This window comes from Doryrhamphus excisus, chromosome 5 (assembly GCF_030265055.1).
Source record: "Doryrhamphus excisus isolate RoL2022-K1 chromosome 5, RoL_Dexc_1.0, whole genome shotgun sequence".
Classification (NCBI taxonomy): Eukaryota; Metazoa; Chordata; class Actinopteri; order Syngnathiformes; family Syngnathidae; genus Doryrhamphus; species Doryrhamphus excisus.
Window position 1 is genome coordinate 22,701,412 of NC_080470.1, and position 26,705 is coordinate 22,728,116.

Here is a 26,705-nt window from a genome sequence, read left to right on the forward strand (position 1 = left end):
GACCTGTCTCAGAGTCGCATGGAGTAAGTCAATTAGAGGCCGCCTAACAAAAAGCAGCCGTGACAACATGAGTAGAAAAGCGCCGTGGGGTGAAAATCACCTTTTTTTTGTGTGGAAGCAACTGTGAAAAAAAAAAAACACACATCAGACAAGAGGCACTCTATCACAACTTGCAGGTAGATGGCTTCACTTCACTTCGAAACGAAACTTCTAAAGCAGGGGTGCGCAAACTATGGCCCGGGGGCCACACGCGACCCAACAAGCATTTGAATCCGGCCCGCCAGTTACTACATGATGTCTTATTCAGTAAAAAAAAAAAAGAAAAATACAAAACTGTAAAATTCAATTTCATAGTTTGATGTGGTCTGATGTTTAAAGTGTTCCTGAAAAAAGGAAAATGAGAACATATAGCTGATAGTATGACACTTTTACAAATAAAATTATACTAATAATTCAAAGCGGACTGTTAGAATTATAAGCGTAAAATAGTGTGTGTGTGTGTGTGTGTGTTAAATATATGTTATGGCCCCCCCGCACAATTTTGCTAACTCAACACGGCCCACGAGTCAAAAAGTTTGCCCACCCCTGTTCTAAAGACTTTCTGTATGAATACTGCAATGTAATACCTGTATAACGGTATACAGTAATCCCTTGTTTATCACAGTTCCACACTGTGATAAGTGAATTAGACAAGTAATATTACTTACAGTATTTATAAATACTTTTTTAGAGCATAAATAAACTGTTTATGACCTTCTAAATGCATTTGTTTACATCATTAGAGCCCTCTAGACATGAAAGACATGTAAGATATAAACTTATAGATAATTGACTGAACTTACAGATAAACTTATAGATAGCTCAGACCTGTGCTCATGTGTGTTGCTGTAAATGTGTTCTGGTGGCCCACACAGGAAGTGACATTGAGTTTTCGAGTTGAGCTTGGCATGGGTTACGCCAACAACAGTAGCCCACGTTAGGGATTATTGTGCATGTTCAAGTCTGGTGCTTGTGTGTCTCACCCAACATTACAGTAACAGTAGTAACATCTAGTGGCCAGTGTAGAATACTACATATCATTACTGCGTCTTTGAATGAGTCTTCTGAATGCCTTAGTTGTGTGTTTTACTTCATTTAGACATTTTTATGCTTGAAGTTGCTTAATGTTATTTTTTACTAATAGGCCGTATTTAGCCACAAAACATCACAATTCATGAAATATCTATTAATAAATATATAAACCTGACTCAACTGGATATGTCAAAGATACCCTCAACCAGAATCCAGACCCTCATTGGAAGCTATAGGAAGCATTTATTTCTGCAAAAAGGGGATCTACTAAATATTGATGTCATTTGTCTGTCGGGGTGCCCAAATTTATGGACCTGCCTACTTTTGTTGAAATAATTATTGTACACTTTCTGTAAATCCTATAAATTTAATTTCCCTTCTCATCTATCCCTGTGTTGGTCTGCTATATGATATATTTACGAGGAATGGATGATCCCAACAACCAGTCATTTAGAAAGGAACATCTTGAAAATTATCAGGGGTGCCCAAACCTTTTCATACCACCATGAACTATTTACAATTTACAGCACATTTTCAACTGAACTGTGTGTGTGCACACGTTCAATGCATAACCTCCTATGCGATAGATTTTTCACTTTTCACTGCAATAGCTTTTCACTTCCTGGTTGTTGGGAGTATATACTGTATTTCAATGGGAAAGGTGGATGCCGAGCACTTATAAAATGCATTTCTGATGTTTTATGGCTTAAAACTGCATCAAACATGATCTCTTCTATTGTGGAGTTCACCTTTTGCGCCTCTCATCCACAAAAAAATGAAAAAGACGTTTTAATACATCTTTGATAGTTAAGAAGTTAAGAACTACTATGAATGAAAACTTGAAAATTCACACATTGCTCCATCATTTCAAGAGACAAAGTTTTAGGTTTAAACTGATTATTCTTGACCAAAATGTCTAGTCTTTGTCAAAAATTCAGGGCATGACCAAAATTTGGGCAAAAAGTAAAGTTTGCATGTCAAATTATTATGAACGCACGCTCGCTGCCATATGGAAGTAGATTTCATTTTCTATTGGTGTTGAGTCATTTTTGGCATAATACTGCATTTTTTGCACTTTAAAAGACCAATAAAGTTATTAAATGCTTCATGATGGAACAAATGCTGCACGGTTGACGAGTGGTTAGCGCGCCGGCCACACAGCTAGGAGACCAAACTAAATTCCCCTCTCAGGCGACTCTGTGTGGAGTTTGCATGTTCTCCCCATGCGTGGGTTTTCTCCGGGTACTCCGGTTTCCTCCCACATTCCAAAAACATGCTAGGTTAATTGGCGACTCCAAATTGTCCATAGGTATGAATGCGAGTGTGAATGGTTGTTTGTCTATATGTGCCCTGTGATTGGCTGGCCATCAGTCCAGGGTGTACCCGCCTCTCGCCCGAAGACGGCTGGCATAGGCTCCAGCACCCCCTGCGACCTTTGTGAGGATAAGCGGTAGAAAATGAATGAATTGTAACAATGGATGACATTATTCCCAACGTAGTTGAAACAAGCCTAAGCTGTCATTTCCAACGCATTCAAAGCAACATTTGAGATGATATCCAGTCCAGCAGTCGAGCACCGGGAGGCGCCTTTAGGACTGGCGAGAGAGAGCGAGGTGCTATCGTAGATCCTGTTAAAGCCTGGCATAATGAGGCTAATTACACAAAGGGATAATAAGAAGGTTAATCAGGACGATAAACACAGCAAACACAGATTTGTTCCCCCCCCCCATTAGCTATTGTGATGACTCCAAGCGGCTGATAAACATTACAAATGAGATTCCAAACTGTGACTGCACACCCATTTCATCTCCCTGAGCAAAGAACAGCAAGTGGGTGGAAAAAGAAGGGGGTGGGGAAAGGTGGCGAGGCTACTTTTCCCATCACAGTAGAAAAAAAAAAGTGGTATTTACATCAAGTGTTTTTTTTAACATCATTTGACATACACTTCCTCTTAAAAGCTCAACAATTACACGCTTTTAAAACTGTACGACCAACAAGATGCACTGAGTAAAAGTGTAACAAGCAATGAACAATAAATTCAACACAGTCCTGGGCAAGAGTACAGGATCTATTAACCCAACTTTATTTTTACTCCCATGAAAATGTCCCACCCCCACCAGATTAATGTGCTCCCTAATTTATTCACCACATAAATGTGTACAAAAACAATTATACTGAGAAAGACCCACTGGAATTTAATCAACATGTGAAATATACGCTGCACAACTGCTTAGTAATAAAATAAAAATAAGACAGTATAGTTTTCTCTCTCATAGTGTTTTTTAAATGTATATACATGTATGCGTCAGTAACTCTAACAGTATTCTAATTAGACAAAATGTTCTGACGATATTTTTGCTGAAATATTGCCCCGGTTTTAGGACACTGTTTCGATAATTGTACAATACTTGACATAAACTGTACTGCATCATTCTGAAGATAGAATGAATTGGATTGTTTGGATTATTTACTATGTGTTTTTTTCTGACCCTTTGGAACAACAAAAGAGTTTGCCTGCCAAACTTTCCACAACCTTCCATCTTATGTGAAAATGCATTGATACGATCATGGTAAGGTTAAAGTATCTGCTAAAACTTGTGAAAATGCGTGTGATGTTTTTTTCCCCCTTCCAACCAGCTGTTGAGTGGTTGATTTGAGTTGTTGGCCTTTGCTCCCCAATGACAGCAGAACAACTTTTTCCTGTAAATACGCTGAATCTGACTTTCATGCTGACTGACAGCTGGCGTCGGCTCGGGATGAATCAAAAAGAACGGGACGGCTTTGCGCGACGGCGGTGGAGTGGAGTGCGAGCTCCTTGATACTGCGAGTGGTTAGATGCGACGTCTCGGGAGTTTATCTCATGTGCGTCTCGGGAGGTTAGTGAGTGACAGCTGTAAATATATCACCACGCGCGCAGCCCCGGAAAGCCGCTCCCGCAAGCCTCCGCCGAGGATGGCGGCCTTTTAAAAAGGAGGGAACACGGCAACGACAAACAAAGAGAGAGCGCGTCTGCGCGTTTCATATTTTCAGCAAATCAATATTGCAGCCTCTTGATTATCATGCGTAACATTCAGGTAGATGCAGGAATGAAAGGCTGGAATGAAGGCCGCACCTCTGGTGGCACAAATCCATGATCCTGGAGATGTTACTTTGGGTTTCAAAAGCAGACGTATCAATAGAGTTTTATTTGGAATAGGAGTATTTTCAAGGCATATTACTGATGTTCTATATTCAAACAGCCTCGTTCATCATCGAATGCTACATTAATGACACTGCTCAGATGTTTAGTGGCTACGTGCCCATAAACTCTCAATTCTGTACGAAAAGAAAGAGTACTATGTATTATGTATTTGTATTTCAGATACTATTAGGAAGGGTGTAGTGGTTCTTTTAGGGTTGGGACACCATGGAAAGATTCAAATCAGATAATGGACACTTCGTATTCAACAAGTTGGATCAAAATTATTTGCACATGGCGGAAGAATACATAGTAGGATTCCTAGTCCAATGTTGTAACACTGAAGGACAACATCACTGTTTCTTTTTATTTACCGGTATTTTTTTTCTCTTCACTATTACACTGAAACATTTTCAGGTCAAAACGGGAAAGTATGTGATCGCTTTAGCCTCCCATTTTTTATGTCCCATCTAGCCATTGGGGCAGATAGTATTGTGCCCTTACATGCTCAACAGATTTGCTCTGTCGGGAAAGGTATAAGCTACAAGTTCCCTGTACTATGAAATTTTATTTGGAGTTATTTGATGTTTTTGTTGAATTTGGAGCGGCCGGACCAGAGCAATAAGAGACACAGAAAAGAAAAAGAAGAGGGTGTGAGACAGTAGAGAAAGAGACAAAAACAGCAGCAGCAATTCCCATAACAACAACAGTGACAAACAGGACTGCATCAGTTAAATGTCAATGATGGCAGAGGGTCACAATGGAGATGATATCACTGAAATGAAACAGTCAAATTTACCAGTGGCAATAGTAACAATGAAGACATGAACTATGATAATCGAAAATCGTTTTAGCCTCTCATTCGAACAGGAAGTGCAGTCGGGTGACCTGAAGTGGTCATTCTTTGAAAACGGCGACTAGAGTGGGGAAAATCTGAAAACTTCAGGTCTCCATTTCCGTTTGGACAAGCAAAACCGTAAAACTCTAAACCAGGGGGGCTCACACTTTTTCAGCATGCGAGCTACTTTTAAAATGACCGAGTCAAAATGATCTACCCACTACAAAAATGCAAAACATCTCTTGATTTTCAAATGTATTGAGGATTATTTGTACGTACAATGTATGTTGATGTACCTTACATAACCAAATGAGCCAATATTGCAAAACACACATAATTAACTATTAACATTTTTTGTAATTACCTGAGTTTACTTTGATGACTTGCACTGAATTGAACCAGCCAGGGATGCATAGTCCGGACAGTAGCTGCTGATAGCCAGCCTCAAGCACACTTCCAAATGTTTATCAGTCATGGATAATATCAGTATCATAATATCCGTATAATATTCCATATCCGTATGGAAGTGATATGTTTTTGCCTTTTTACTTGGTCCAGCTCCTTCACTCATTTTAGTGACCATAAACTTTAGCGAGGGCTTTAAAATCTCGCAATTCGCCGACTAGCTTAGCACTTTGCATCGTTGTTTACGCATGAGCGGTGACCTAAAGGTCAAAATTCAGGTGTCATCTGACTGGTTGTCCTGTATGTCAATCAAGTAACAGGGATGGATGATAGGCTGACATCGTAAGTTCTGCTGCACTTAGAGACGTTGTTTGATTTGATTGGTCACCAGAAGGGCAACATTCAGTTGACATCTGAATGGCTGCCCTGTATATGAATCAAGTGACGGCATTGATGCTTGGGATGATATTTTTTTAATGTCACGCCGCGATCGACCAGCGATCGACCAGTACCACCTCCGCGATCGACCGGTAGCTCGCGATCGACTTAATGAGCACCCCTGCTCTAAACAATGACATTACCGTCACATGACCAGAATCGGGCTTTGATGACAAGCTAACATAATAGTATTTGAATATTCACAGCAGTAGACGTTTTGTCGCACAGTACGACTAGATGAGCCTTAAAAAGTGGAAGACAACGGACGTATGGTGCATCTGTTCTTTCTTCTTCCATGGTTTGGTGTGTCACTTGGTTATGTCCTCGTATCTGTTGGTGTATTCCAAGCATACTCCAAGCATAAAAATTGCTAAATGACTTAAAATACAAATATAAGGCATTCAGAAGACGCATTCAAAGACATTATTCTGTTGAATAATTATTTCAAAAACGACTGTAATTCCCCAAATTTGGCTGGGTAAAGTCAAGTCTGTGCAGAATGATGGCTGTTTGACTTTACGTTGACTTGTTTGGTCTTGTTTGCTCATAGGTTGGGTCTTTGCGTCTCAAAATGTCAATCGGCTGGGTTTATTTGTTGTTGGGGTTTTTTGGCCCGCAAGAGGACTCGGGAATTAAAATCCAGTGTTAATCCAGAGATGACAGCGCTGACAATGACAGGCTATTATCCAACGGTGGCCTGCAGCTGCGTGTGTCAAACAGGGATCGGTGGCAAATAAGCAAATCAGCGCGTTGGCTTCGGAGGAGGATTCTGGCAAAGTCGAAACAGTAAAGCCTATCTGGAAGCGAGCGACGCTTGCCTGGCATTGATTAAACATCACATCAAGCCGCCGTGCATGGGTGTCATGTGACAGGCCTTGTCCTGGAGCTTGTTATGTTAACAACTACATGACTTTTATTGTTACCAGGAGTATGCTGATGTACTAATTGTTGTTTTTCTTTTCTTCAGCAATGCTCAGTAAGTGTTAGAAGATGGCATTGGTGACTTGATACTTTCTATGACGGCTTTGCTGATATTTATATGAACGGGCATGATCTTGCGAGTGGGAATATTTCCAGTTGAACACAATTAATAATCGTGATATCCCAGCCAAGTACTGGAGGACAGCCATTAAAGGAGATTAAAGGGAGACAAGACAGGGCTTCAATATTCATGTGGCCTGGTTCAGGCTTGCCCCCGCAGTACCGTCGAGCACCTCACGGAGTGATAATGAGCCCATGTTGCCCCATGGCAGGCCACATAATGAGGGAATAGTAAACAGAACTGGGAGCTTTTAGCATGTGACAATCAGCAAAACAAGCATAAACATGCAGAGATTAAGATGTTAAGTTTTATTAAATAAATGTAACCATATGAGTTAATAAGTTAATATTGTGGAATGTTTCTGGAAAATTAAGCAATTAAATGCAAGGTAAAGGTCGCGTATTGTTTTATTATTTTACGCAAATAACGGAATATCGTTAGTATCAAAAGATTACATTTTTTTTTTAGAATTTGTGATATTATAATAAAAACAAAAAGAAGGATACTTTTTTGGACAATTAGTTCTAATGTTACGAAAATAAAGTCAAAATTACCAGAAGAAAATGTAGAAAAAGAAAGTTGAACTAGTTATTTTATGAGAATAAAGTCAAAATTAATGGAAAAAACAGTTATATTCTAATGAGAAAAAAGTTGAAACGTTGCCAACATAAACCCGGAATACTATCCCAAAAAATATTTTAGTAGTCATTTTAGTAGTGCAGTGCTGAAATTTTAAAGAAAAAATATATAGGTGTAAAAAAGTAGTAATATTATGAGAAACAAACAAAACTAAATAAAGTTGTATTTTGGGCAACATCTGGTTGGGGAAAGGTCAAAATATTATGGGATGGAAGAAAGTTGAGAGAAGAAAAGTCATATTCTAACAAGAAAAAAAAATCACAAACTTGTAATATAAGGAAAAATATATTTTGTAGCACAGAGCTGAAATATTAAAGAAAAAACATTTTAAGTTGTAATATTATGAAAAACACAAAAACAAAAGTTGTGATTTTTGGAAAATTTGGTTTGCTAGCAGAAAGTTGACAATTTGACAAGTTGACAAGTTGAAAGTGACAATACTTTTTTTACAAAAAATAGTAATAATGGACAGCAAGACATCATTGCTTCAAAAATTGGTTTGAGCACTGACCTAAAACCTTGCTTCCTAATGCACAAGACTAGACACACACAAACTAATAAACACATCTAAAAACCTCAGGTAGGGTTTAACAAGAAGAAACTGATGTTTGGGTTGGTCACCTGTCCAGACACAGTCTCAAGTTCTTGTTTTTTAATGCATAAGATTAGACACATGTAATCCAGAAAATAAGTAAATGTCACAAAAAAGTGGGCTAATAAATTGACACACAAAGACTGCAGATTTCAGAAAATAACAGATGAAATGATTCAGCACTCTACAAGCAAAATTAAATAATTAAAAAAAAAATTTTTTTAACTATAATGATGAAAATGGTAATATTAATGATGATTATAATGATGGTAATAATGATAAAGATTATAACAATAATGATAATAATAATAATATTACAATGATAATAATAACAGGGGAAACAAGACAGTGGCATGAACAGCATTATATCCTGCAAAAAGGGGTAGGCATTTATAAGCTTTTGCTTCAGCCTACTCCTTTTGGGCTTGGGATCAGATAGTTGAATACAAATGTAAATAATGGAAAGTTATATTTTGATTGATGTAAGAAATGCACTGTAATGTTTCACATAATTGCCCAAATAAAGGGAAAAAAAAAAAAGAAAGTGACAATAAAGTATAAATATCATGGGAATAAAGACTTGATTTTACAAAAAAAAGATAGTTTTAAAGTTTTTATAAAAACTATATATTAAAATATCCACGTTGCTTTAGAAAATAAAGTGGCTGGATATCCCTGGTGTAGATTTTGAGGCTCATCTTTGGTACCCATAAACAGGCTATGGAACACTGTTTAAACATCTTTAAAAAGTCATTTTGCACAATAGTGACCTTTTAATATGCAACTTTTTTGTCCAGTGGGGACAGGCTATGTTGGCTTTGCTTACACAAAGCACTTGGCGTCTAAGGGAGGCTGGATACTGCTTATTTACAGTTAAAATCTTTGCAGAAGAGAAAGTAGCTGTAAACAAGTTTTCCTGTCCGCTCGCTGACCAGATGCTCCTGCAAGTTGCATCAAACTGCACAACAACCAAACGGAGCACAGCCGAATGCCAAAAAGACATAAACAGGAGATACCGTAGTCCAACGCACACACGGATTAGAGGATTTCCTCTCAGTCTCAGACATATGCTGTTGCTGCTGACGCGACGCATTTCCTTAAAGCCCAATCGCTGCACTCGTTTCATTGTGTTTGACGCCATCTATGACTTCAAGCAATTACCACGTTGATTTATCACTGCGGTACTTAGACGAGATTAAGACGTCTTGCGGTATCACAGGTATCGACACCAGCGTCGTTTGATCCCCGGCTGCAACACTCGCCGTCAATCCCTTTATTCTAAAGTCTATTGGGGACCTAATCCCGTTCCCCGGCAACTCATCAATAGCACTTTGTTTACAGAATACAGATGCTAGTGCTACCCGCACTAGCGTTGGAACAATGGGAGCCAGAGTATGATTTCAATTTGGGCCCGGTCTGATGAAAGAGGCCGACAAAAGGTGATTTATCCCGTTTGTCTCCACTCTCAGGTGTTACTTCAATCGCGTGAACAATACTTTCTTGGGAGACGGGCCCGGGGAAGTTGGCAGCCATTTCTCCGGTCTCTCTATATTGGGCGTCCGTGCGCATACGCACGGTACATAACAATGAGCAGCTCCGGGCCCCGAAACTTCATCATGTCACAGCCAACCAAGGTTTCCTCATACTCCCTTTTCACACGCACAATAGCTGCGCTGAAGCTGGCGATGGTGGGGGTGGGGACTTTTATTTCACAGCCTCGGATTGAGCAAAGTTGATGTTCGGGCATATGAAAAAAGGGAGAAAAAGTCATCAGATGTGTTTCATCAGCGTACTGTATCACTGTAAGAGATTACATTGCATCAGCGTGAAATCTACCGCGCCACAATACTTCACCTAACCTTCGCATGAACCGCCTTGTTGACTCATTTTATTTGGAGCTTGCAGAGACAGCAAGTGGTGCTTTTTTGTACGTTGTACTTGCATGACTGATCCAAAATTTGGACCTTTTTTTTTTTTTTTTTCAAGAATGTGTCTCCAGAACGAGCACTTTGAGAGATGTTGATAGCTGCAGGCCTGGCGCAGAGTTTAGTCGGGTTTAATCCACCCCGCAAACAATCAAACATGAGTTACTATTACCAAAACAAAACACGCCCCGGCGCTGCGCTCTATTTTAAGTGGAAGTAGGTGACTCGGGCTGGTGTTCAGCATTCGGTACAAGGGGCATTGACCCATTGTGGCCCTCGCTTCTAAGTCTGTACTCTAGCTCGCTAATAGAGCCGACTGATTTACAGCAATTGTTCACAACGCTTGAAGATTTGGCTATGCTGACTGCATTTATTAACCCTGAAGAGTTCCTAAGGATGTTTCATGCCATTCGTTTTTTTTTGTTTGTGTGGAATTTGTCAGAGGGTATTTGTTATTTTTATATATGTATTTTTTTATGTAGTTATTTTTTGTTTAATAAAAACATATTTGTAATTGACAAATACTTCAATGTATTAAAATGACTTACTTTCTATTATCTATTATTATTTTTCTATTATTCTATAGCATTTTATAAATATTTTATTCCACACAGAAAGTTTTTACTTTTTTATTATTATTTTGAATAATTGATTTATTTTATTTTCAATTTTGTATTTATTATTATTTTAATTATGAATGTTTAGAATTGTCATTGCTGTTCCTTGAATTGGCTTAAAATGGCAAAGTGACAAATTTGTTTCTCATGACAAAAAATTAAAAAATTCCCATTGCAAGTTATTGTATAATTTATAGTGATGTCCTGAACTACAGTTTTTGGCTTCCGAGCCAACGTGATATTTTTATGACACCCTTATCTTGTTCCGACAAAAGTGAAAAGGAGCGCTGTTATTTTGAAGGCTGGAAATGTGACATGGATACGAGCTGATGAAAGAAGAAAGGTGCCTGTCGTCCATTGTAAAAATGACCCTTGCATTATAAAAGACACGGTCAAACCTGGTGAAAATTGACTGATCCAGCCCGAGTTGCACACATACACCCTCACACTCAGCTGCACTGCTAAACTAAGCGAACCCTGGTAGCTTTCACGTATTAGTAATCGATATAGATATTATCATACATTTATACAGGGTCAGGCAAAATGATCTGACACATTTGTAGGTTAAATAAAAGTCAAATAAAGTAAAGAAACAAAGTGTTTTTATTTTCAAAAAGTACATATAATGCCATTTTGTTTTGTTTCTTCATAATGCCATTGTTTTTCATTTCTTTTTCAGTTGTTGCCATGACTGGTGAGCATCGCGCTTTCATTGTGGAAATGTTTATCAAAACAAACGAATCTGTAAATGTGTTCCGTTTGCACTTCAATCTTGGTAGACATGATCCCGTACCATCTTGTTATGGGTTACCAACTTCAGAGCTACTGGATTTGCGGTGAAACGAAAATCAACCGACCTCGCACCGCAACTGATTAATTTTTTACATAATGAAACAGAATGGTATTATATGTACTTTTAGAAAATAAAAACACTTTTGTTTCTTTGCTTTATTTGCCTTTTATTTAATCTACAAATGTGTAAGATAATTTTGCCGGACCCTGTAGTAAGGAAACATTTTTTAGATTTGTATGATTGTCCACCAGATGGCGCCACCTTTTCCCCTACAAAGCATGCAGCAAAATTTCTTAACGAAATATACTGTTTCCAATATGTTCATCTATTTCTGAGACACTTCTTTCCAGGGGGTCACTAAAACAGGTGATATTAATAATAACCTCATCAATTATTATGTATTTGTATCTCTACAGCAGTTTTTGGGAAGGTGACTCTTGTTAAGGGGATGAGGGTGGGATACAGCAGTCGGGGACACTGACACAGAAGGAAAACAAAGTGCTAAAAATGGTGTGTTTGTGCTTGCCAGAGCATCTGTGCAGCATCCTTTGGCTTAGTTAAATGTTTTGGCCTTTGCTTCGGACATCCAGTTGTTTGGCCTCGCCTCTCACTGCTCACTCTGCAGCACTTTCACCCCGCCCCTCCCCTGCCCCAAGGCAGATTAATTGAACAGCAAACTTAAACAAGTTGTTTTTGGAGGGCTTTAGGCTTAATTGACTCATGGCTCAGGCTGTTTATCTTCTCCCGCTGCCTCTAAAGCAATCCAAGGGTGCTGGCTGCTAGCAAGCAGGGTATCCGTATCAGCCTCTTAATCACTCGGGGCTATCATCATCTAATCTGTCCATCCTAAGCATGTCTTATTTACTCCTTTTTCACTCACACTTTCCTCAGCTGTGCATTATCCTGCAACTCCACTTGGGTTTTGGGTGCTTCTCTAAAAACAATCCTCAGTGCAAAAACAAAATTAGCAAAAGCTAACTGAGGTCTTTATATGATAGCATTTGGACTTTTGAACATAAACAGATTGTCCTCGGACTGTACCATTACAGTCCAAATTATTTACAGTATCCAACAACACGTACTATGGCACTTTCCTTTTTGTTATTGAGTCTATTGAGGGATAACGACATGCAGCATATCATGCATCTCCTTCCTGATACAGTTGGGACACATCACACAAAATGACCGAGTCGTAAGATAACTGTTTCTCAAGCGTGGTGGCAGTAGCCTACCATGCAGCATACCATGCATCGTCTTCCTGATAGGGACGTCAAAGTAGCCGCACATCAAACTGAGCCACAACACTACGAGAGGGAGTTGCATGAATTCCAACATGTACTCCGAGACTGTGAGGCAGAGCAAAATATACCGCTATACAAGCTGGACATGGACTACTCTAAAGTATATGCAAGTTTATTGTCGATAGCAGGGCTTGTCACATGGTCTCAAGCTGGGACACACATTTTTTATTTTACTTCCTATTTTAAAATAAGTCTGACAATTTAATGTAATTTTTGACTAGCTGTATGTGACCCGGACTGCACGAAGCACAGCCAGGAGACCCGAGTTCAATTCCACCCTCGGCCATCTATGTCTACACTTTAAAGACCAATAACGAAAGTTCTTCAATGCTTCATGATGGAAGAAATGCTGCGCGGTGCGTGAGTGGTTGGCGGGGTGGCCACACAGCTAGGAGACCAGATTCAATTCCACCCTCAGTGTTGAGTTTGCATGTTCTCCCCGTGCATGGGTGCGCTTTCTCCGGGTACTCCGGTTTCCTCCCCCATTCCAAAAACATGCTAGGTTAATTGGCGACTAAAAATTGTCCATAGGTATGAATGTGAGTGTGAATGGTTATTTGTCTATATGTGCCCTGTGATTGGCTGGCCACCAGTCCAGGGTGTACACCGCCTCTCATCCCAAGACAGCTGGGATAGGCTCCAGCACCCCCTGCGACCCTCGTCAGGATAAGCGGTAGAAAATGAATGAATGAATAGGAACACTTTGATGACACTGAGAGCATCCACACACTCGAGAAAGTGGCCGCTTTGAGTTCAGAGTCATTATTCAGGCTGAGCAGAAGAAGAAAGGGGCGAGGGAGGGAAAGAGTAAACACTGAGAACGGGAATAAAAGCAACATATTACCCCTGCGACACCACTGCACTGCCAGCCTCGCTCATCCGAATGTGCCAAATGTGATGCTAATGAGGTGCAAAAAATCCCAAGATAGCGTGTGCCACAACAGAGCAATCAGGGCTCTTTGTTAAACAGGCGCTGATGAATGGAAAACACTTGAGGCAACGTGTAATAAGCAAATAAGTACAACGTTCATTAGCGTCACACTTTATGGACCACCTCGTCAGACACACTGTGGACTCCCCCTCACCCGCACCACCCACCATATAAATCACTCATGAGTGATGGATGTTTACAAGGAAGTGTACGACACTTAAACACATTATCATATTACAATTGTCGACTTTTCGGTATTGTGCTTAGGTACCGAAGTACTTCCTCTGTGGCTTCCTCTACCATCAGGATTATGACAGACCTCGGCATTCAGGGACAGTCTTTGTGGCAGACAATAAGATCAGTTTATGAAGTGGAAGAAAGCAGAAGTCAGTGGCTGTTGATCAAGTCCCAGGACCCTTGCTGGGCTCAATGGAAAGGGGGGCACACATGGGACGCCAGGTGTTGGCGATGAGATATCTGGAGGTGTCATGGACCCCTTCCTGCCCTTTGCCAAGGATAGGCTGTGGGGGGAAGGGGGGAGGCCGAGCGACAACCTCTGCCTCAATCCAATCAATGAAAGGCCAAAACATCCTGTGTGATTCAATGGTACACTACTGATGATGTGTCACAAAAAGAAAACATTAAATTATATTAAATATATATTATATATTATATTATATATTATATTAAAATAAATCATTGTTGCCCTCTAAATTAGCTTTTATTTATATATATATATATATTTTTTAATTTATTTTATTCATCATATATTTTCATATATTTTTTTAATTTATTTAAATATTTAAAATGTAATTGGAATGAAAGAAATTGAAGATGAAAATGACGTACTGAAAACAAAAATACACAAATAAATAAATTTATGTAAAGATGCAAAAAAAAATGTAAATGTTGCCTTCAAAATTAGCTTTTTTTCATGAAAATCTCAGCAAAAATTAAAATTTTTATATATAAATATATATATATATATATTACTTACAATTAGATATTCATTCATTCATTTTCTACCGCTTATCCTCAAACAAACAACCACAATTAGATATTTTGTAAATTAACATTTTAACATTCTATATCAATTCAATTGGTGCTATGGAAATTGTATTGCTAGCTCTGTATCCGTATTGGCTGTCCCAGAGTAATTCATCCTTTTCATGAATTTGCGGTAGAAATTGAAACTGGTCGGTATCTTGTGAATGTATGTTTTTCTCCAGTTTTGAAAATTGGTCCAAAGTTAGCTGTTTTTGCATTTTGTTTGGAAATATACCTGACTGAATGATGATCTGATTAATTAACCCTTTTTATCGTTTCCATTTAAATTCCATTACAAGTTCATGTTTTTGTTTTACATTTGTTGACACTATCAATTATTTTAAACCTTCCAACTACCTCTCTCATTTTTGGCATTTCCATCTGTGAAATATTGGGTAATCTGCTTTCTTAGTATGATTCCTGATAATACAGAGTCAACAAGATTGTAAAGAGTATGAATCAAAGCTGGTGTTACAGTATACGGTATCGATGAATAGATGTTTACCAGGCAGAGTAGGCTGCTGCTGGGACGGAAAGAAAACGCATGAAAGGAAATAAAGCAATCCCAGAGGAGGATTTCTTTGAGTCTATAAGCACTAGAGCATATTCAAATACAAGTCGATGACAATCGCCTCCACGACGTCAATCAGGCCCAGCAAAAACAGCGAAGCGTTCGCTAAAGCATTCTTGAAATTCACTTTGGCCGTAAGCCTGGCGACTCATCCGCCGCTTCAAGAATCTGGCCCGTACTGTCCCAGTGTGGGCCAGGAATGCAAGAAGGCACTTTGGAGAAAAGCAACCAGCATCCTTGGCGAGCTCAGGAATGCAGGAGGCTCCTCCAGTCCATTTTGAGACCACTGTGATATTTTTAAATTGGCTGAAATACACATTAAAGTTCGGCATGGAGGGGGCCGGTTCATTATTCTTTCCGTTCCATGTACATTACTGGACATAAGACTCTGCACTGCACATGCACAGGGGTCAGAGGGTGCACGTGGTTAGAAGATGCACACACAACAACAGTTTGTTCTGAGGTGAGGAAAATAACTGTAATCTATCTTTAGCCCAAACGACATAATTGCACACATTTGCTTTGCAGCGCTATTGTCAAGGATGAAAAATGACGGTTATCAAAGGATGTGAAGTGGACGGTGCACGGCTGAAAAAACTAACTCCTAAATTCTCATTTTTAAAGCCAACTTCATCAAACGCTGCTTCCACCTTACGTGATCATAACACTCCGCCAAGATTTATTGTTATGGTTGACTTAACATTACTTACTTACATGACAAAGTATCGTAATCTACTCATTTCATTTTAAAATAAGACTGTACGACTGACAAAAGGGTTCATTCCGTTCATGCCGTTGTTCTATGGAACAACCACGACGGCAAGGTGCTGGAACCAGTGCACGGAGTAAGCCTTCTTCCTGATGGTTTGGAGACAAGAGATGACAAAAACGAACACGTTGCATGTCTCCCAAGCATGAGGCAGACTATTCTAATGGCAATTCATCAAAGAAAAGAAAAGTGAAAGTGAAAACTGGAGTGAAATTAGTAAGGGTGCACAAATTGATATGAGGAATTATGCCGTCAAAGCGAAAGGCTGTCCTATAGGTGGGTTGAAAGTCAAGCACTCCTTTTCTATGATGTGCTGCAAATATCCTGCGATAGCTTCCACTGGGTTCACTTGGAAACAAATATGGCACCGATCGGGGGGGGGGGGGGATTCCCACTGTTTCACTGTTTGGGAGGAAGATAGTTTGCTCTGCAAACATTTTTCAATACGGGAAAAAAGGAGCTTCAACACATCAAACCTCATCAGGCACCTGAAATGCCGGCATTGCTACAACGCCCGAGGCTTGGGGCTAGTTCCTATCACCTCGGCAAAAAAGTTTGCCAGATGGGGACCGAGTAGTAACAGTTACCATCATTGATGATACCAAATTCTGTCAGCAGGTAAACCACGGTTTGTAATTCTCAGCCGCTGCTATTTTTTTCGGGTTTTTTTTTTTAAAGTTTTCTTAATGGTTATTAGTAGGACAAATCTACAGTTACAGTTTGTCAAATCCAACTTTGTTTGTGTCGTTCTTACCTCTAACTGTGCACAAACTACAGAGAAATCGACATTAAAATAACAGAAAAAAAGATGGTAAAATGCTGCCCTATTATGCCGCAACCATCAAGAACGATGAAGATGCTATCTTTGAACATGTGAAATGGGCAGTGATAACTAAGCAGTGTAGTGGTCTGGTAATTGAGATGGTCGCGGGTATGCTGGAGCCTATCCCAGCTGTCTTTGGACAAGACGCGAGGTACACCCTGGACTGGTGGCCAGTCAGTCAATCACAGGGCACATATAGACAAACAACCAAACAATTTGCCGTCGCCAATTAACCTAGCCTGTTTTTGGGAGGAAATCTGAGTACCCGGAGAAAACCCACGCATGCACGGGGAGAACATGCAAACTCCACACAGACATGGCCGAGGATGGAATTGAACTCCGGTCTCCTAGCTGTGAGGCCTGCGCGCTAACCACTCGTCCGCGTGCAGCCACTGTAACATTATTAATTCATTCATTTTCTACCGCTTTTTCCTCACGAGGGTCGCGGGGGGTGCTGGAGCCTATCCCAGCTGTCTTCGGGCGAGAGGCGGGGTACACCCTGGACTGGTCGCCAGCCAATCACAGGGCACATATAGACAAACAACCATTCACACTCACATTCATACCTATGGACAATTTGGAGTCGCCAATTAACCTAGCATGTTTTTGGAATGTGGGAGGAAACCGGAGTACCCGGAGAAAACCCACGCATGCACGGGGAGAACATGCAAACTCCACACAGAGATGGCCGAGGATGGAATTGAACTCCGGTCTCCTAGCTGTGAGGCCTGCGCGCTAACCACTCGTCCGCGTGCCGCCCTGTAACATTATAATATTGTTAAATCACCCCAGAAGTGATTGTGTCTATTTCCAGCGTTTGCTTTGTAAAGGGGTACGAGCACACAAAGAGGTTGAAAAGTTGGTGAGGCACAAAAGAAAAGGGGGCAGTGAATAATTGATGACAATTAAAAAATCATGTGTCTTAAATGTCACTAAATCCTCCTGTCCAAAATCGGCTGTATAAAATATGAATAGTGTTGTACTACGGGCCTGATAGAAAACACCCACTACATGTACAAACAACAACAAATATTGCACAAAGACAAAACTGCATCACATGAGTTATGCCCCCGTGTGTGCATGCATGCGTGTTGTATTGGGTACTTAGACAAAGAAGTGTAGAAGAACGGCCCGTCTATATGAAGGTCTGTCTCATGGAGCCAGTGTGTTATTGCTAGGATGAAAGTGAACCACCTGTTCCAACATTTTCACATTCAGTCAAGACGAGCTCGCATTCGAGCTAATGGCCATCTGTTTTGTTTTGTTATGGAAATATTGAACATAGATGTGTTGGGAAAACTTCTTGAATGCATCGGATAAAAAAAAAAAAAAAAAAAAGAACTATGCACTGTTACCACTCAGTGACCAATTGGGGGGAGCGGCACCCCTGCAACTTTGTGTCGACAGCCAAACCTCCACCACGCTGCATTTGCGCCACTTTAAGATGAGATATATCTCAAATCAATTAGAGCGCAGCCATTAGCCTTATCAGCGCACGCAAACACAATACTCAGAGTCGTATCGGCAAGAGAGAGTCGGCTAATCGGCAGATAAAGAGAGTCGATTGTAGGATTAATTAATATACCTAATGCTCACTTAATTTGTGGTAATACGTTCTTTTTCATAGTTTAAAAGGGCTGTTATTGGAGGGTAATGGCTTTTTAGTACAGACACATTATGTAGTGTGTATGTACACAATAAAAGTCAACATCAGCTCGCTTACTTGTGTTTATCTTACTATATCTCTGCTAACCACCATCTCCATCAATCATATATCATGCTGCTTCAAACAAAAACAGTCTGACTTACAGTGTCACCTTAGATAGGACGCTATAATCATCACACAGCAACTAAACACTGACTTACACAGCTAAGATACTTTTTACAAGACACGGAAAATAAAAAAAAACAACTAACTTCTTCCCATGATGCATTATTCCCAGCAGAGCAGTTCATCCAATTTCATTTTATACCACTTAATTCACATTAAATTCAGACTTTTTTCTTATAATATTAACATTTTATTTTTCTAAAAGGTTACCGCAAATTTTTTTTATGTTTTCTTGTGTAGTTGTGTTTTCAGAATGTGCCAAGTGGTAATGAAACCCCAGCCACGGGCCAGAAATGGCCCCTGTGCTATACTTTGGACACCCTGTGCTAACATGTCATGTGGCCAAATAGGTCCACTGCATTTCCATTCTTTCCTATGAGAAATAGTTGATAAAACCTGTACAAATGTAGGTTACAGTAACAAATATTTGGGAGTGAAAAGAAAACACAAAGAGGGGGTAGGAAATACCGTACTGTACTTACCCAAACTTTTACTACAAGACGATGGCAGGCTCAACACAACACGGCCCCTGAAACAACAACAAGAAAACTTTCAATAATGAGCCAAGGAACAACGCAAGTGTAAAAATACATTTGTTTGCATGTGGACCGCTTGGTGGGAGCTGTCCAATCTCAGGTGGCAGAAGTTTGCTCGTCTTCTTGCGCTTGCATGTTTATATACGCGCAGGAAGTTATAGCATTAAAGTGCAAACGCTAACACAATCAAAAAGTTAAACACTAACTTTTGACTGCGGGGGATAAATTGAAAAGACCATAATTGTGACTGAAATTTCTATTTCTGGCGCTGGGAATGTCCTACATTCGCTTTGGATACAGGTACAGGGTGGGGGTGGAATGATTTTTTATTTTTCGTCTCCAGGGCCCAAAGATGTGTGTTGTTCTTGCTGAGGAAGCCTTTTGTTGCTGTAAATTGACAGTGTCAGTTTCCCACTTTGCCACATATACTGTAGGGAACAGTGATGCTCCATACGATTGGCGTCAGTCAATGTGACAGTTGTTGTTTTTTCTCCTCTCTTAAAAAGGGAGGGGAGGAAGAAGAGTGGAGGGGGGAGGTTGTTACTTTTTTTCTACATCTGAACTTCCGAGCCGAGGAAGCAGGAAGGAATAGAAATTAATACACCTACACTCCCCTTTTCCCTTTAGGACGGCAACAATCTCTTTGTACTCGCATCATAATTACTGGTGGGCGCCAGTTTGGATGTTATCCATGCCTCCTTCGCACTTTTTTTGCAAGTATAATTTGGAGTACATGCAACTGACAACCAAGACTTTTTCCTCAACTTTGCTACCGAGTTTATTTCCAACATTCTCATGTTATGAGACCAAAAAAACAAACAAAAAAAAGGTCTTTATGTCGTGTTCCTGTCGTCACCCTTGTAGCAGCCACGAGCCCGGCACGCACCCAAGTTGTTGGTTTTATACCCAGACTATCGAAAGGGATATTCGCTTTAATATCGCTGTGCTCTCCTGCTAAAAACAGCCTGCTTTTTTTGTTTGAATTAAAAGAAAAAAAACAAAAAGATTGTTTTTCAAGGTATTTCATAAAAACACATTTTTTTAAATAAGTAATTCTACTGGTAATAATAAAAACAATAATAATACATCTGTTTTTCATTATTTAGTAATTCAATATTTTATTACAATAATGTTGTTTTCTTAAAGTAACATTTATAGCAGCAAGTAAGTTAATTCATTGATAAATGTTTTTTTGGGGGGGTTGTATGGAAAGAAAAACATTTCAGGGGTTTTTATTGAACAGAAGTATGTATAAAATTTTTATACATACATATACATTTTATTTTAAATATGTAAAGTATGCTTGTATTTTATTAAATTATTATTATTATAATTATTGTTTTCTTAACATATATTATGTTTTCTTAAAACATGTAGCCCAATGTAAGAAAACAAGTACGTAAAGGCTTAAAGGTTTTTTTTTTAAACGTATGTTTGTATTTTATTCAATTTATTATTTATCCACATCTATTTTGTCTCATAATGTAATAAATATGTTTAAGGTTTTCATTGAATAGCTGCATTTTTCCTGTATTTGTGCAATTACATTGTATAATCATTTCAAATAATCAGAATTCTAATAATAATAATAATAATAATAATTTATTTTAAGGACATATAAATTCAATTCTAAATCATAGGAAATAAATCTGAACATTTCACATAAAAAAACAGCCTCATGGTATCCTTCACGCAGCACGTCTCCCTCTTCTGCTATTTCAGTGAGCGTATACATAAATAAATATAAAGATGTATGGGAATAAGCGCACATGACGCCTCCATGGAGACTTTCTAAGTGCTCCCACAGTGGACGGCCTGATTGGATCCTAATGTTTATAGCCTGAAAAGGTAGAGCCAGCCAATGAAAAATACATACCCATGAACACACCTTGAGCCTGGGGGATGTATTTATAGACGCTTGCCTTACGGCTAAGTGAACGTTACTCATGTTCAGGTATTGCTTAGTGAGTGACATGTGGGAAAGAAAGCCCAAAAAGGTAGAAAATACTGCAAATATAATTTGAACAAACTTCTACAATATGCTCGCTCGGCATGTTGAAACCTTTTCCCACAAGAAATAGATGGGTTAAGCTGCCACCTCATCAAGTAATACTCTTTACTGGCATATAATTGTAAAAAGAAGTTAACGACTGCTGAAAAGGTCCAATTTATAGTGAGCTTGATTAGAGTTTACCACAGAACCGCAATCTACTGGTGGCAGTGGTGGAATGCTTTTGGGAGCGGCAGAACACTCGGACTGTTTCATGACCATAACAATGCCATGCATTAGGGCAGTCATGACAAAGTGTTGGGGGGTTTTGGCGTTGGAAGTTATTTGCAAGGTCAAAGGGGATTTATTTGTGAGATTAGGGCGCACGTCTAATGTATGGGATCTGTCTGTTGTTAACACAAGTGACCTCAAACTTGACACGTAAGGTTCCATCTCTCTCTCGGGCGTCAGCTTTCAGACTGAAAACTCAAGCGAGGTCGGGGTGGGGGGGGGGTTAATGTGCAACACTGAGATGGGTGGCGCTACCGTGATCCACCATGCACGCTAGGATACATATCGTGCAACTAATGAACCCTAATCCATTAATGAACCCTTTTGTGAGGACTAAAGATGCGACATGAGACAAGAGCGAGCGAAAGCGAAGCTTTTTGCGGAAGTCCCCTCCACCTCTGGCGGCACACTTGTAACAGCATTAACCGTGCTTTAAAGTCCAAATCTTCCAGCATTAAGGCTCTTAGCGGCAGCATAAATACATGCCTTCCATTTGGTTAAGCCCCGGCTTTTACTTTTTTTTTTTTTTGTTTGTTTGTTTGTTTTGTTTGGTTTGGTTTCTGTGCCCCCTGTGGAATCCAATATAGGTTAATCAAGAGCGAAGCCACTGACATCCTAAAGAGAAGACAAACAAAGAACGCCAATGTAAAGTGACTCGTCTATAATAGATGCGCTTGTGGTGCTCCAAAAAGACGGAGCGATGCGAAGCGACTCGACAAGGCGGTCATTTTCCAGTGAGTAAACCATAGGTTTATTCCATTTCGGAACTAATGAAACATACTGGAAAATATAGAGAAGAAGTTATATGTGTATACATATATTTCAAGGAAAAATAACATCTCAGATGTATGATATAGATTTTAAAAAGTCTATTTTTAGTACCAACTTTGTTATTCATTCATTCATTCATTTTCTACCGCTTTTCCTCACGAGGGTCACGGGGGGTGCTGGAGCCTATCCCAGCTGTCTTCGGGCGTAAGGCGGGGTACACCCTAGACTGGTCGCCAACCAATCACAGGGCACATATAGACAAACAACCATTCACACTCACATTCATACCTATGGACAATTTGTAGTCGCCAATTAACCTAGCATGTTTTTGGAATGTGGGAGGAAACCGGAGTACCCGGAGAAAACCCACGCATGCACGGGGAGAACATGCAAACTCCACACAGAGATGCCCGAGGGTGGGATTGAACCCTGGTCTCCTAGCTGTGAGGTCTGTGCGCTAACCCCTAGACCACCGTGCCGCCCCAACTTTGTTATTTTTTTCCTAATTTTTGTTAAATTTTCCAAACATCCCATATTTTAACCCAATTTATGGACACCACTGTGGATTAATCACATGACAAAAATGACAGGAAATTATCTGTTCCAGGGTCAGCCCGTTGCCATCACCAATCGTAAGAAAAAATGCCACAAAAGCCAAAGAAAAAGTACAGTCGGCGTTAATTCATGGCACCTACATTCAAACTTAAAATAACAAAGCAAGACTAACCAACTAAGACTTAATCACCTTAAAATGAACAACTTGTGCAAGAATGCCCCTCCCCAATCTATTTTTAATAAACCGCACTTATACATTCAAACTTTGAAAAGGAGTGAAAACTTTTGATTCATTCAGGAGACTTACAATGAATAATAGCGAGACCGAAGCATTTTATCATGATAAATGTTTGTCTTCTATCAAACATGGCCACCAACACAGGGATATAAAGTGGTGCGCGTGCTTGATGTATGGACGCTGTGCAGGCCGAGAGTGGGCTGAAGCGAGGCCCGGGTCCCAGGTGTAACATTGCCAGAAACACTGACACACGCTCACAGCCAAGACAATGATTTGGGTCAGTAGGTAATTGCATTCCGGGACCACAGGGGACTTGTTGGCAATTAATCCCGCCGACGAGCCGGCTGAAATATGCAGACGTCCCGTTTGCCGGTGGCCTGATGAATGCAGCTCTTTCTAGGCGCCACGGCGTGAAAGCTGTGACAAATGCTGACACGTTTGACTCAGCAAAGCGTCTTATGACACCACTGGAATGTTGCAGGACAGAAAAAGTGCTCTATTTGATGCGAGCGCACAATCATAAGTCTTCCCGCTCAATTTAGCGCCGGCGTCAACTCTTGTTGCTAAGTAGAAAAATCATATATCATCCCAGCCTCCAAGACTAATGGCTTAAACCTTCTAGAGTTGGGGAGAGACTATCATAGCAATAATACACCGTCCTTGTGTGCACTGTACAATAATCCAAAACTCAACATGCTGTAAAAAGTATAGTACAATGCGAGGGGGAAAAACGGTTAAAAAAGTGGTATATTTTCTCCCAGTGACATTTTTTTTTTGTTCTAACCAAATTAAGATAATTCAGGGTGCACTTCACATGTCCAGGTCCAATTCTTTGGATAAGTGTGAGTGCTCTGATCCATAATCAACCATGGTACATACATGCCCCCACCAGTTATCAATGATAAATGCCCCCTTTAATTGTAGAAATAAAAAACACAAAGACCCAAAACAATCCACAGTCAAGTGTACAATAGTTCACTCACAAAAGCACATGGCCACGCGCCTTGTGTCATTTAATTCATGTGAGCACTCCTCCCACCAGTTATTAATGATAAATGCCACCTTTCACTGTAAAGATAAACAGAAATGCTCAAAATAATCCACAGTCAACATATGATGGCTCACGCACAATGTGCCATAATTAATGTAATCGTTCCTCCCACCAGTTATTAATAATAAATGCCACCTTTCACTGTAAAGATAAACAGAAATGCTCAAAATAATCCACAGTCAACATATGATGGCTCACGCACAATGTGCCGTAATTAATGTAATCGTTCCTCCCACCAGTTAATGATAAATGTCATTTTTTATTGTAAAAATGAACAGTTCTCTCCAGTTATTCGTCATAGCTGTCACCTTGCACAAGAGAATAAGAACTAAAACAACACAAGGTCGGTAAAACTGTACAAATGATGTTTGTATGGATGGGTGTGCTCCTTGCTTTTGCAAATCTCTGCTTGTGTCATGATAAAATGTGTGTATATTTTGTCATTAATGGCTGTGTGTTTTGGCAACAGGCCACCTCAGTAATTTGAGCGTCTTTAGAGACTGGCATCTGTCAGTGCTTGCGAGCGGGCGAGTGGATCAGGCACAGAGCGCAAAGTGTCCTATTAGCCTGCAGCTAGCGCTCGGCTGCCTAATCTGCGCTTAATCACTTTGTGGCATCTGATGTTAAATGATAGGGGAGGACAGAGGAAATGTCATTTCTGGCACACCAGCCGCTCGGGCTGTCTGCGACTGTCAGCCTCATGCCACTGTTTCCTTCAAGGGTTCAAAACACTCAAGTAGGAAGTAGACATGTCAAACATAAGCATATTTGGTTTGGACTGGCAACACACATGCATTGCCGGCTGCGGGAATCGTTCACCTTCACTTTTTGTTTGTAGAATGCTGTTGCAGCGATACTGTTTTTTATGTATGATATCCTACTGTAATGTTAGGTGGGACACACAAGCACCAGATCGCCGGAACAAAAGGCTTTTATTTGCTCACAAAAGGCACACTAATCCTCATCCCAAGCTGAAATTCACATTTGAACCTCCAAAATCACTTCCTGTACGCCCAGCTCACCTAGCACGGGAACGCATTTACAGCAACACACATAAATCTTATTCTATATTGGGTAACAGGAGGGTAAAAGTGACGGTCGGGGTGCTATTTCATGTCTAGAGGGCTCTAATAATGATTTTAAAGACATTTAGAAGGTCATAAACCGGTTTTATGTGTTCCCACTATGAAAATATTCAATTTCACAACCAATTAATTAAAAAAAAGGAAGTGTTAGTGTATCACTAGTCATACACTAGTTGGCCATACTCATCAAAAGCTTGGCTGCATGCATGTATTTGTTGACAGAGTAAATGCATGATGTAAACACAGATACATTATAATATATTTATGAGCAAAGATAGGTAGGGTCAAATCTGTTCTGTGGTTGTCCAAATTCGAATGTGGCGGGCCACCATGAATAAATCAATGTATGGGAATTAAAAATTTAAAAACATGGCGTAAATACTTCAGTCTTTTCAGCCCATTCGCTATAAAACGCCCACATCCTCTGGCAACATGTGTGGCTGTTTTGAAAACAAATGAGCGCAAAAAGGCCCAACAATAGTCAGTTCATGATTTACGCTGAAACAAACAAAAAATGAAAGCCACAGGTGAGCGCAAGAAGTCAACATTCAAATGTGGAAAGTCGACCCTGGCTTTGGGAAAAGTGAAGCATCAGAGAGTTTATTAAATCACCCCATCCAGCTCAGGGGGCAAAATAGAGCAAATCCAAAAATCCTTAAAAAGTGCTTAAAGCCTGAGAGGAATAAATGGAAATACTGGTGGCGCTCCCACTATGGCAGACATTTGCCGATAATCTCCAGCGTGCACTCCATAAACCGTCAGGAATAAATAGCTGTTTGGAGGCTCGGCATCCCTTTAAGACAAATCAAGACTTTAAGCACAAAAACAGAAAGTAATCAAATCCTTAAAGTGATTCTTGCTTAATGACTATCATAATCTCCACTTGAGCTCATTCGGATCGGCGCTGTAATTGCTCCGGTTAATCGTGCATTAATTTGTTGACGACATTCTTTTGGACCACTTGCCAGCGTCTTGAAATTAAGGCTGGGTAAGCGGAGGCAGGCTGGATTAAGGCTGTTGCAGATGCAACACATCGGGGCAGTCGGCGTGTCCACTGAAGAGCATCAAAATATTTTTTATGGGGTACTTGAACATATATCGGATTCAATCAACAACATCAGAAAATACTGCAGCAGGTATTGTATGGGAATGCTGCTGTACTACATCACAGCAGATGGAGCGTACGGTGGCGCTTTCACATCCAATCTGATACCGACATTGGACATCAGCCAATACCGATATTGATCACATGACAACAAAAAGTAGTGTGTAATGTTAGAAAAGGTGAAAAAGTGATATTACTCATAGAATAGGTAGCAGTAGTAGGCATGAGGAAAAAGAGAGCCATTTACTTAATACTACTACCTATAGTAGTAT

General features: G+C 40.0%; 1 protein-coding gene across 2 annotated transcripts in view; it reads right to left on the bottom strand.

The window, feature by feature from the left end:
• The window catches only part of lpp (LIM domain containing preferred translocation partner in lipoma), a 150,789-nt gene that overhangs the window by 112,925 nt on the left and 11,159 nt on the right, over positions 1 to 26,705 (bottom strand). For both annotated transcript variants that reach the window (XM_058072881.1, XM_058072880.1), the window contains exon 2: positions 19,294 to 19,340. Coding sequence is in view for 1 of the 2 variants with exons in the window: in XM_058072880.1 (XP_057928863.1) it covers positions 19,294 to 19,340 (47 nt within the window). In the remaining variant the exon portion in view is untranslated. The remainder of the gene's footprint in view (positions 1 to 19,293; positions 19,341 to 26,705) is intronic.